The 10,730-nt window shown below is 60.3% G+C and overlaps 1 protein-coding gene across 6 annotated transcripts; it reads right to left on the reverse strand.

Moving 5' to 3' along the window:
* Positions 1 to 4,227: 4,227 nt before the first annotated feature.
* On the reverse strand, positions 4,228 to 9,585 carry MIEF2 (mitochondrial elongation factor 2). 6 transcript variants are annotated; one of them, XR_004621686.1, is made up of 4 exons: positions 7,215 to 9,585; positions 6,829 to 7,009; positions 4,856 to 6,304; positions 4,228 to 4,763 (listed from the first exon to the last, which is right to left on the reverse strand). XR_004621686.1 is itself a non-coding variant. In XM_019803672.2 (4 exons), the coding sequence occupies exons 2-4, from the start codon at positions 7,356 to 7,358 to the stop codon at positions 5,250 to 5,252; spliced, it is 1,380 nt and encodes a 459-aa protein (XP_019659231.2). In that variant the 5' UTR covers positions 7,359 to 7,369; positions 9,125 to 9,585; the 3' UTR covers positions 4,228 to 5,249. The 6 variants fall into 6 exon arrangements, 5 of the variants coding, with proteins under 5 accessions (XP_019659231.2, XP_034502843.1, XP_034502846.1 ...); XM_019803672.2 differs by having other exon boundaries at positions 4,228 to 6,304; positions 7,215 to 7,369; positions 9,125 to 9,585; XM_034646952.1 differs by having other exon boundaries at positions 5,210 to 6,304.
* Positions 9,586 to 10,730: the final 1,145 nt, after the last annotated feature.

The raw sequence follows: 10,730 nt of genomic DNA on the forward strand, positions 1-10,730 counted from the left end.
CCTGTCTTCGATTCTTTGGGGGTACATACCTGGGACTAGGTCTGGCTGGCTCTTACGGTCATTCTGTGTGAACAGTTTTCCCCAGCAGCTGCCCTGTTTCATGTTCCCACCAACAACGCACAAGGCCTCTCTACGTCCTCGCCAGTGCATAGTTTCCTTTATTTATCTTTGTTTTGGCCATCCTGATGGGTGTGAGGTGTCCTCTCATTGTGGTTTTGACTCATTTTCCTAATGACCAGAGAAGCTGAGCGTCTTTGCACATGTTTATGGGCCACTTGTGTATCTTTGGAGAAACGTCTGTTCATGTCTTTCGCCCATTTTTCAGTTGGATTGTTTTGTTGTTGAGCTCTAGGAGTTCCTTATAGATTCCGGATTTTAGACGGATTTGTGGATTTTACTCTTTCCACAGGTGACTCCGTGTGTGCCAAGACCAAAAACTACCGGGGTGAATTGTACCAAGGTCAGACCTGGCTTGGGTCCTGCCCCTCCCTGGGCTTTCACCTTAACCGCTGAGCCTGAGCCGCCCTGTTTGTAACAGGCTGGTGTTACTCGCCTGGAGGCCCTTCAGTGGAAAGTTATGGCCGGGCCTGATGGCGGTGAGAACTTCCAAGCAGAACCGGTGAGGGAATTTTCCAGGTCTCTTGATGGCCGGCTCAGGCTAGCAGCGTTCGGGCGATGAGAAATTGAACTTTCCCCACCTAACGGTGACTGGAAGGGTTTGAACCCCTGTACTGACCCCCTTCTGCAGCTTGTGCAGTGTAGGACTGAGGTGAAAACGACCCCAACTGATTGACACTAGGCCAGGTGGGTCACACACCACATTTCTCATCCAGCCTCCCCGCAAGGCAGTGCCTGTTGCCCGTCTGCTGGCGGATACCGAGGCTCATACGGGGACGTGCTTTCCCCTATAAGCGTCTAAGCTGGAATTGGGGTCTGTCGCCATGCTAACGCCTTGAAGCTCTGGGAGAATCCATACCTTTCTCCAGGCCGAGGTGAGAGCACGATTGAACGCGCTCGAGAGTCGGGCCTTCCCACCAGCCTGAAGGCCCGGCCACACAAACTAAGTTCTCAGGAAATCGACAGCCGTGCAGAAAGAGCCCAAAACAGCATCCCCGGAGCCATTCCCGTTGGTCTCTGGAATGCACTCTCGGCTTCGTCCACTACAGCCTTATTTCCTTCGTGAAGTGAGTGCCACCGAATTGTAATGGTGCTGGGTTGTTTGAATATCTTTATTTTTCTGATTGCAAAAGTGTACTTCTGAACAATTCCAACGTGTGAGCCATAGGTGATGTACCAGGTTGAAGGCCCTCGTTTTAGGAAGGACAGGACAGAGATGGAGTGGTGGCCTTGGACCACGGGCTGCTGGGTGAGCCGTTCCAGCCCCCGCCCCGGCCCCTGGGCCCAGCGCCCTCCTGGGCCCCACCGGCCGCATAAATGGCCAGCTACCCAAATCGCCGTCTGAAGGGGAAAGGCCGTTCCCCACCGAAACTCAGGAAGTGCTCTCCTTGTCCACCTCTGATGCCAGCTCAGAGGCATTGCTCTCTCTCAGTAGGTTCTGGCCCCTGAGGCAACCAGGTGGCTCCCCAGCTGACACCGAAGTGACAATTCCTGCCCCGCGCGCTCCAGGGAGATGTGGCAAGCCGCACAGCTGGGTGGGAGAGTGCCTCAATTTCCATAGTCCGCTTCAAGTCGTAAAGTCTGCGGGAAGGGGGTTAGGAGCCCGCAGCTGGGGCAGTGGGGCTGGGCTGGGGGTAGACAGGTGCCCTCTGGGGCTCCCACCTCCCAGATGCACCTGCTCACCCTTTCCTTCCCACCCGGGGGCTCCGGGCTGGTTTTCTGGCCTGCTGACCAGAGTCCCTCCAGAATGCAGTTTGGCAGGCTCCTTCAGGGCCTGAACACTGAATACTTTCCACTCCCAGGAATGTCCTTTGCCATTGTGTGCACAGAGACTTTCTTCAGGGTGTATTGGTTTAAGTACAGTTTCCCCTGCTTATCCTTGGGGGATATGTCCCAAGACCCCCAGTGGATGCCAAAACTGCAGATAGTACCGAATCCTATACATAGTTTTACTGTGTCTTTTCCTCTACCTACATATGAATGAGAAAGTTTGATTTCTAAATTAGGCCCAGTAAGAAATTCACAATAACTAATAATAGAACTGCAACAGTATATTGTAATAAAGCGTACGCGAACGTGGTCTCTCCCTGTCAAAATACCATATTGTACCGTACCCACCCTCTTCTTGTGGGGACGTGAGGCGGTACAATGCCTGCGGGATGACGTCAGGAGAATGACGTGGGCGTTGTGACCCAGCGTGAGGCTGCTATGGACACGAAACACGGGGAGGATCATCTGCTTCTGGGCCACAGATGGCCACGCGGAACTGAAACCGCGGATAAGGGACACTGCGGATAATGGAGACTGCCGTCATAGCAAAGGTTGGAACAACCAGGCAGGCCAGCTCTAGGGAATGAACGGTACCCCCACTTGAGAGATTATCCTACAGCTAAGTGCTCCTGAAGAGAAGGGCCTACAAGTGGGTTTACGGAAAGGAAATGTTTTATATGTGGTAAGATTTATTCTAGAGTTATGTTACAGTAGACGAGAGAGCAGTGACATATTTTATATTAGTAAGTTTCTATTTGCCACAGGGGGGTTGTCTTTTATCCGCACTGACAATCCCTGTGTTCTGAGCAGGGGGCCTGTCTGCCATACCACAGTCATCTGAACTTTGGGTCACCTGGTAAAGCTAAGCCAAGGACGTGGATGGCCTGCTTCCGCCACCTCAGCCCGAGTCTTAGTATGGAGACATTTAAACCCTGGGCTGAGACCACAAGTGACTTGGAATTGTCCTCGCATTAAAGGGGTGAATGAAGCTGATAAGCCCCTACGCTGGGCGCTGAGTGGGCCAGCCCAGCACACAAGGCCCTGAAAAGCGTCCCAGCAAAATAATGATTCGCTTCCAATTCTCTGGCTGGAAACTGAAGTCCTAGCCATTAACCTTGGGTGGGTGATGTGACCATGAGCGCCTCCTTTCTCTCCTGTCTTACTGAAATGGTGGTGGGAGAACTTCGGAGCCCCCTGAAGCACGCGGCCTCCGCGGAGGGGACCACGTGTTGGGGTTTGGTCATCGAAGAAGAGGGGCTCTGGACCCAGCTGGCTTCCAGACTGCTCCCCCTGCCCGTGCCCAGCCAGCCCTTCACCAGGGGTCCTGAGGAGCACGGCCGTGGTCAGACGCGGGCCTGGCACCAGGTGCCCCTTGCCATGCTCGGGCTTTGTGACGCTAGTCAGTGGGGGAGGCAGCAGGGGCCCACAGCAAGGTTCGGGGGCGGTTTCCTTTGTGCCTGGCCCTGGGCTAACACTGCACACCAGCACTTTCTTCCATAGAGCCGCCTGAGAAGTCAGTATGACGTAATCCCCCATTTTCCTGACGAGAATACCAAGGCCCCCGCCTCTGTCTGCCGCCATGACAGCTGCTCAAAGCTCCACCTGCACCAGTCCCCACGCCAGGTGATCTGCATGGACCTGGGCTGAGCCAGTCCCCTGCCCTTTGACCCGCACCACAGCCTCTCTGTGGCATCACCCAGCCACCTGAATGCCCAAGGAGCACCCTCATGACCTCTCGAGGTGTACATATGCAGCTCATGGGTCCCATGTGCTGGCCCTCAGATGAGAGGGACATTGATCCTGCTCCGTCCCCAACTCACCGCTCAAAGGGGTGGGGGCTGCCTCAGGAAATACGACCGCATGGGAACGGGAACAGCGGCTGTGGTGACACTCAGCCCAGAGCCCTCCTCAGGGCCCATTTGTCATCTGCAGTGACAAAGGAAGTGAGCCCCAGCCATGGCTCCTGTGGGAACCCTAAGATGTTCTCGCTTCCCTATTGGGGGGGGTGTCCCCCATTTGTGGAGCCATAAGGAGAGGCAAGGGAGGTAAGAGACATCACAGTTCTCTGAACGCTGACATGCTGCCCGAGGGGCTTGGGGGCAGCCCTACCCACCACAGAAAGCACAGTGGGGGCTTGAGAGTTTGGACTTCGGGGGGAAGAAGCCCCTCACTCGTTGGGTCCCGTCACTATAGTGAAACATCACACCAGGAATCCGGTAATACTCTCCACACAACCTACTTTTCCAATGACACCCTGACTCCTCCAGGCGGATCCCAAGACCTGTGGCCCAGCTTCCAGAACTCCAGAGAGCTGCGTGTAAGAGCCCAGCACAAATCACATAGACATCTGAATGTTTCCTTTTATTCCTACTCACATTCTTTGAGGCATAGCTTTGCTTCGGCAAGAAGGATACCAAAGCCAGGCAGGAGGGATGCCTGGGAGGTGAGACAGAACCCCCTCCCTACCCGTGCCAGGCTTCAGGGAGAACTCAGGTGGCGGCGGGGCACAGTTCCTGGTGGCACTGTGGAGGCCAGACCTGCCCCGCCGGCTTCTCTGGTGCGGGGCGGGGGGTGGGGGGGCACGGCCTCTGCTCTCTGGCGGGGCCCAGCAGCAGCTAATGGGGCGTCCTCGGCTCCAGGCAAGGCGGGCAGCACAGGGAACCTCGGCTTCCCGAAGAGCAAACAGCCCAGGTGGAGAGACAGGGGCCTTCCCCTGAGGTATGAGATGGGCAGCACGTCCGACTGAGCTCCTGCCCCAGGCTAGAGGGGAGAGCTCCACAAGCCAGCTAGACACACAGGTGATGTCGGGAGAAGACGCAGCCTTCAAATCCGCCCCAGAGCTGCAATCTGGGGTGGGCAGCAGGTGACTCCGGCCCCTGGGGGACGAAACAGACACACAGTGTTTACCACCCAGCCCCAGAAGCCTCGAGATGCCTGCAGCTGGCACCCGAGGAAAGCGCTAACTCACCCTCTCGACAGAAAAACGGAGCTGCCTGTATCCCCTGCCTAGGACAGCAGAAGCCGGGTTCTGTCAGTGCGTTCACTGCTGGTGACGATGGACCGAGCCCAGGGTCCTAGGGGCGGCCCGAGGGCTGACAGGACACGTGCGCATGGCCGGCGCTCCGGGCTGTCCTCAGAGGCAGCCTGACCGTGCTCAGGTGCCCCCCAGCCGAGCTCTCCAGGCCTGGGGGGGGCTCCCGTGACTGCTGCCCACGTACATGCTAACCCCGTGGGCTTAACAGAACGCACCCTCTTTTATTCTGGCTAAAGCAAGAGAAAAAGTGCTCTCCAAAGGCCTGGAGGGAAAGTGCCCCCCGCTCACCCGCATCAGAACGAGTGCCAGCCGCCCTGTCCCCACCCAGCTAGAGCAGCCACTCAGGGGCCTGCAGGCCGCTGTACAGCGCGAAGCCAAGGTCGTCAATCTCCTCCGCACGCAGGCCGCCGAAGAGGTTCACGTCGGGGTTGAAGTGGCAGGGCAGGCTGGCCCGCTCTAGGCTGTCGATGAGCACCTCCAGGACCTGCAGGAAGCGCTCCCCCAGGGCCGCCTCGGCCCACTCCGCCTCGGCCTCCCCCAGGTGCAGCACCACCTGGCTCAGGTGGCTCCGGTCCAGCCGCCCCAGGGCCGGGTGGCTGCGGCACACGCCGCACAGCAGCCGCAGCAGCCGCTGGCGGCTCCCGGCGTCGCGCTCGTCCAGGGCCCGCAGCCGGGCCGCCTCTGCCGGGTACCAGTCCTGCAGCCAGAGGTTCCCCGCCAGCCCCTCCAGGGGCCAGGCCAGCAGGTGGGGCTCTTCGACGGCAGCGCTGGGGACAGCCAGGAGCACGGCGACGGTGAGCTCCAGGCGCTCGTGCTGCACCTCGAGCAGCAGCTCCTCCGAAGCCACGCTGGGCCGGATCAGGCACCCAAGAAGGCCGCCGATGGCCGGCCAGTTGACGGAGGAGGCCAGGGCCTTGCGGAGCAGCTCCAGCAGCACGCGCGCGGACAGGTAGCCGCCCACCAGGAAGCGGTCCCAGGGGCTGCTCCCGCGGGGCCGGAACTCCAGCTGAGTCCGGCGAACGGCCCAGCAGCGAGGGTCCCTGGCCACCGTGTCCAGCCCGGGCACCAGGCTCCACAGGCCCCCCTCGAGCGCCAGGGGAATCAGCAGACGCACGCGGTCGGCCGCCCCCGCCTGCAGCCCGTCGTAGAGCGGCCCGCTGGGCGCCAGCGCCCCGAAGGGCAGTTCCGGGAACTTGTTCCGCAAGTAGGCCTGCAGCTCAAGGGCGATGTCACCGGCCAGCTGCTTGGCCAGAGCCACGTGCGCCGCTGGGATGGTCACGTGGTCCCGCTCGAACGCCAGCAGCTTCTCCTGGAACGTCAGGCACAGCGGTGCGGGGTTGCTGAGTGGAGGCGACATCTGAGGCCCGGCGTCTGCGGGCCCCGCTGCAGAACAAAGGGGTCAGGGCTCATGTGAGAAGACCGATCCCGTCCGGAGCCAAGAGAACTGTACCCAATTACTAGCTGCGTGACATCCTGGGCCTCGTCTTTCCCCAGCTGTAAAATGACCACCTAGGAGAGCACTTAGCTCAAGGTCTCACATACAGTGAGCACGAGATGACAAAGTCTCATTGGCCCAGATCCCCAATGCCCTAAAACAGTGTAAAGTGGGAAGATAGGTGCCGGGCCTCAGTTTCCCCATCCGGGGCCCCTCACTGCCCTAACGCTGCTGCTGCACTCCAGTACCCCCCTCCAAGTCCATGTCTCGGTGGCGGGAGCCTTGGCACGACCCAGGAGGTTAGGAGGGCAGAGAAACGGGCCACCGTTAAACATACCTAGAGGCCGTGGCCTCAGACAAGCAGGGACTTGCCTAGGTCACACGGCCAGTCGATGGCAGAGCCCGGGTTCCATCACCCAAATGGGACCAGCAGAGGGGGACCCACCCGAGTTGGGCAGGGGGTACCACTCACCTGGAACAGCTGGCAAGGGGGCCGCGAGCGACACGGGCTGGGTGAGGGCAGCAGGTGGGGTCCGGGGCTGTTGACGTGGCGTGGCCTTGAGGAGGCTAAGTTCCTTCCAGCTCTCCTCCAGGCATGTGTTGTCCCCCTTGGCGTCATCCTCATCTCGAGGGCTGGTGGCCCTGTCGATGAGCTGCAGGCAGAGTGACACGGATCAGAGCATCTGAGGCCTGGGGGCCATGCCAAAGTCGGGGGCAACGCCAAGCAGATTGCTGGGGTAGAGAAGCAGATGCCCACCTTGGGCAGTTCCCCCCACCCCCGGGCGCCCCCCTGCTGCAGGCCCAGCCTGCTGTCCTCCTCTGGGAGCCGCAGGTGTAAGCGGCTCAGCCTGGCCTTACCCGCTTCACAGCCAGGGTAGCAATGCCCAGCACGGCGGCCCCGCCCACGCCCAGCACCAGGCGGGCATTGGCCAGGAGGAAGTCCACAGTGCCGCCCAGGACCTCATCGCGCTGCTTCCCCCGCTTCTGGGAGAACTCTGCCATGGTCTGTCTGCCTGTAAGAGAGCCGGGGTGTAGAGACAGCTCTGCGAGGGGTGGCCAGGCTGGCAGTGGGGCAGACCCCATCGTGCTGGGCCGCCATGAGTAGAGCCCATGAGGGGCATTCCTGGGAATTTCTCAGAAGGGGTTTCTTGGGAGGAGATGGGGAGCTGCCCAAACTCCCTCTCCCCAACCTGCAAACAGCTGACCCACGCCCTAGAGAGGGGAACTCCTGTACAAAGGCCCCGAGACTTGTGTCAGGTCAGAAAGTGAGGCCCATCTTCTCCAACCCACCCTCAAGGACCCCTGACATCACCCAAGACCGTGAGGTGAGTCTTATCATCGGTACTGCCATTTTCGAGATCTGGACCCATGACTGCAAAGCGTCCAGACTCTGCCCACTCCCACAGTCCAGTCTCCTGGGGCCTGCAGCCAGCGTCTCGAGGCTGCTTCATCCTGCCTCCTAACCATAGGCAGGAGGAAACCAAGGTCTAGAGAAGATACAACCTGGGGTCCCAGACAGCCTGCACTGGAGGGCCCCTCAGGCCTCTGAGGGAACTTCAGTGAAGCTCAGGGGGCCACAGTTCCGTCCCCCCCCCATCTCAACAGGGTAGCCCCCAGAGGGAGAGCAATCGAGTCAAAGGACAGGATGAGTGAGGAGGCCCAGGCCGCCCAGGGAGGCACATGCCAGTCAAGGCTGAAGGCCTGGCTGTGGGGGCAGCAAGCAAGGTAACTCTAAAGACCCCAAACGGGGGCCTGGCTGGCTCAGTCCGTGGAGCGTCTGACTCTTGATCTCGGAGTTGAGTTCCAGCCCCACGTTCAGTGTAGGGATTATTTAAAAACAAACAAACAAACAAATAAATAAATAAGGACCCCCCCCCCCCGAAACAGAGAACTGGCCCAATGCCTCTAGACAGGGGCCTCTCTTGGTCCCTCAGGTTGGGGACAATGGCGGGGGCCGTGGAGGTAGGGGAGCAGCTGTCCTCAGAGGCTGGAAGCCCAAGCCGCAGAGAAGGGAAGATGAGGGCCCAAAGCTGTTTATTCACCTGTAAAATGGCAGCGGCGTGGTGAAGAAGGGTTTACAAGTGGGGGGTCCAGAACTGTAAGGTTGGGTATGGCCGGGCACTTGGGAAGTGGAGGCAGAGATCTTTCCCAGGCCCAGGCCACCAAGCTCCAGCCTCAGGTTCTGCACTCAGGCCCTGAGAGCTGAGGGGGGTGTGTGACCCAGGTGCAAACTCAGGGGACGAGTCAGACACCAGGCAGAACTGTGCGGTTGCTTGAGCAGATGACCGAGGGCTCAGACTAGCTCGGGCACCAAGGACTTGTGCCCTCTCGGCTGGGCCATGGGTGCCCAGGGCTCGGTTGCCTGGTGAAGAGATGCCTAGAGCAGTTGAAGCCTGAATCACTGCGGAAGTCAGCCCCAACCCCTGCCCCCAATTTGCCCAGACTAAAAATAGGACAAGAGGGCTCTGGCGCCTGAGCTGGTCAAAGGCTGGGGCGGGGGGACCCACTAAGGCCCTGCAGCCACTTCAAGTTTCCTCATCGCTGATCAATACTGCCAGCTATCTCCAGCGGGACCAAGAATCCACTTGAAAACTGTAAAGCGCTTTCAATACCTCCTGCCTAAACTGGACTCCGCCCAACCCCTGGCGGGGTCGCGCAGGCCCCAAACCGCCTTCCAACTCCGGGAAGAGGCAGAGGGCGCGGGTGGTTAAAAATAACCGGACTCGGCGCCCTGAAATGCCTCCCGTCCTTCCCCTCCTCCGCCACACCTGCTGCCCGGCGCCAGGGCTGAGCGGGCCGCGCGGCAACCCCTGGTGGGCCTGTGGGCCTGGTTCACGGGGAGGGCACCCAGGTCCCGAGCAATGCAGTGATGTGCCCAAGACGTAAAGGGACAGGCTAGACGCTCGAACTCCAGCCTGGGGCCCAAAGCCCTCCCCTCCTTCCCGGGCCTTGACCGCGGGTCCCGGCGGAGACCACGCCCCCGACCTGCGTCCGACGCACGCTCCGCGCCCGGGCCTGGGTGACCAGGGCCGCCCAGCCACACTCCGGCTGTACGTGCGTCGCGGCTTCAGCACAGCGACCGGAGGACACAGCGGGTGTGCTTGGGCGCCCGAGCCCAGACCCGCCTGGGAATGGAACTCGGAGGACCCGGGAACCGAACACCAAGGCCCCGGGGGTGGCCGCTGACCTCCGACGCTCTCAGACAAGCTCCAATCAGAGCGCCCGAGGCCCCTCCCACGTTCTAAAATACTGAGCGGCTCAGCCAATGACGAGCGGGCCACGCTCCCTCGCAGACAAACACGGTCCCTCGGGGGCGGGACTCTCGGACGCACTCCAGATTTAAAGGCGCAGGGCTGTCTTCCGGACTAGCTACAGGGCGGTGTGGGGGCGGTGACCCGGGTTCAGAATGAGCGGGTCCCTAGGGCCCGTTGTGAAGGCGTGTGTGCTTGCGTGTGAGGCAGCGGTGTAGAGAAAGCTGTCAGGGCTTACTCTGTTTCCGGGGCCCGGCAAACAGGTGGTACCTGGCACGAAGGCCCGCTTGCCTGACCCTTTAGGTCACCTCTCAGTGTGGCGTGGTGGCTTCGTTATTTTATTTGTTGGCTCGCCGGCACACAGCGTGACTCAGGAGGCTACCCCTGCATCTGCTCCGTGTGACCGTGTGCGGGCCACTTCTCCATTATGGCCTCAGTTTTCTCTCCTGTGAAATGGGTATCACAAGGCTCCCTCCTCCCCTGCGAAGGATGGTTGTGCATGTAACCTGCGGTTCACTCGGCATTTATTTATTGGGGGCCTAATATGTGCCGGCTGGTGGGGGAGCAAGGAAATAAACAGAGACAAGTGTGGGTGTTGATTTTACTCGGGAATAATAATAACATGCGATCTACACCTGCATTTGTTCGTTTCTGGCGATGACCCTAGGAAGCATTTCACAAATGTGTAAACTGAGGCCAGGAGCAGACCTAGGGTTTGCACAGAGCCCTAGGACCCAAGGACTCAGGCATCCTGCCACCGTTGGTCGCCATGCAGGGCCCAGTGAGCGGATAGAGATTCCCGGGTCCGTGCGCCCCCGGCCTGGGTCCATAATTTCTGCAGAGGTCATGGCCAGTTTCAGCTGCTGCAGCAGCCCAGGGGACAGCGCCTGGACCTGGAGGGTCTGTGATACAGCCCTGCTATAGGCTGCTGGAACTTAGCCTGGAGGTTACGAAGGCTTCGGGAGCACAGGGGGAGCCCGGACTTTTCGAGGCCCCTCCGGTCAGGGAACAGACGGGGAAACTGAGGCCCAGGGAGGCCCAAAGCGCCCGGCGGGCCCGGCGCTTCCCCGCGGCGCGCGGGTGCGCGGGCTGGCGAGGGGCGCGGCCGGGGCTCCGCCTGCCC

Source organism: Ailuropoda melanoleuca, chromosome 17 (assembly GCF_002007445.2).
Source record: "Ailuropoda melanoleuca isolate Jingjing chromosome 17, ASM200744v2, whole genome shotgun sequence".
Taxonomy (NCBI): Eukaryota; Metazoa; Chordata; class Mammalia; order Carnivora; family Ursidae; genus Ailuropoda; species Ailuropoda melanoleuca.

Excerpts from the sequence above, each read along its gene's own strand:
- MIEF2 (XM_034646952.1), bottom strand. The coding sequence starts at position 7,439 with ATGGGGTCTGCCCCACTGCCAGCCTGGCCACCCCTCGCAGAGCTGTCT. Across the intron at positions 7,010-7,214 it reads CTACCCTGGCTGTGAAGCGG|CTCATCGACAGGGCCACCAG; the intron begins GTAAGGCCAGGC and ends CTCTGCCTGCAG. Across the intron at positions 6,305-6,828 it reads CCCCTTGCCAGCTGTTCCAG|CGGGGCCCGCAGACGCCGGG; the intron begins GTGAGTGGTACC and ends TTTGTTCTGCAG.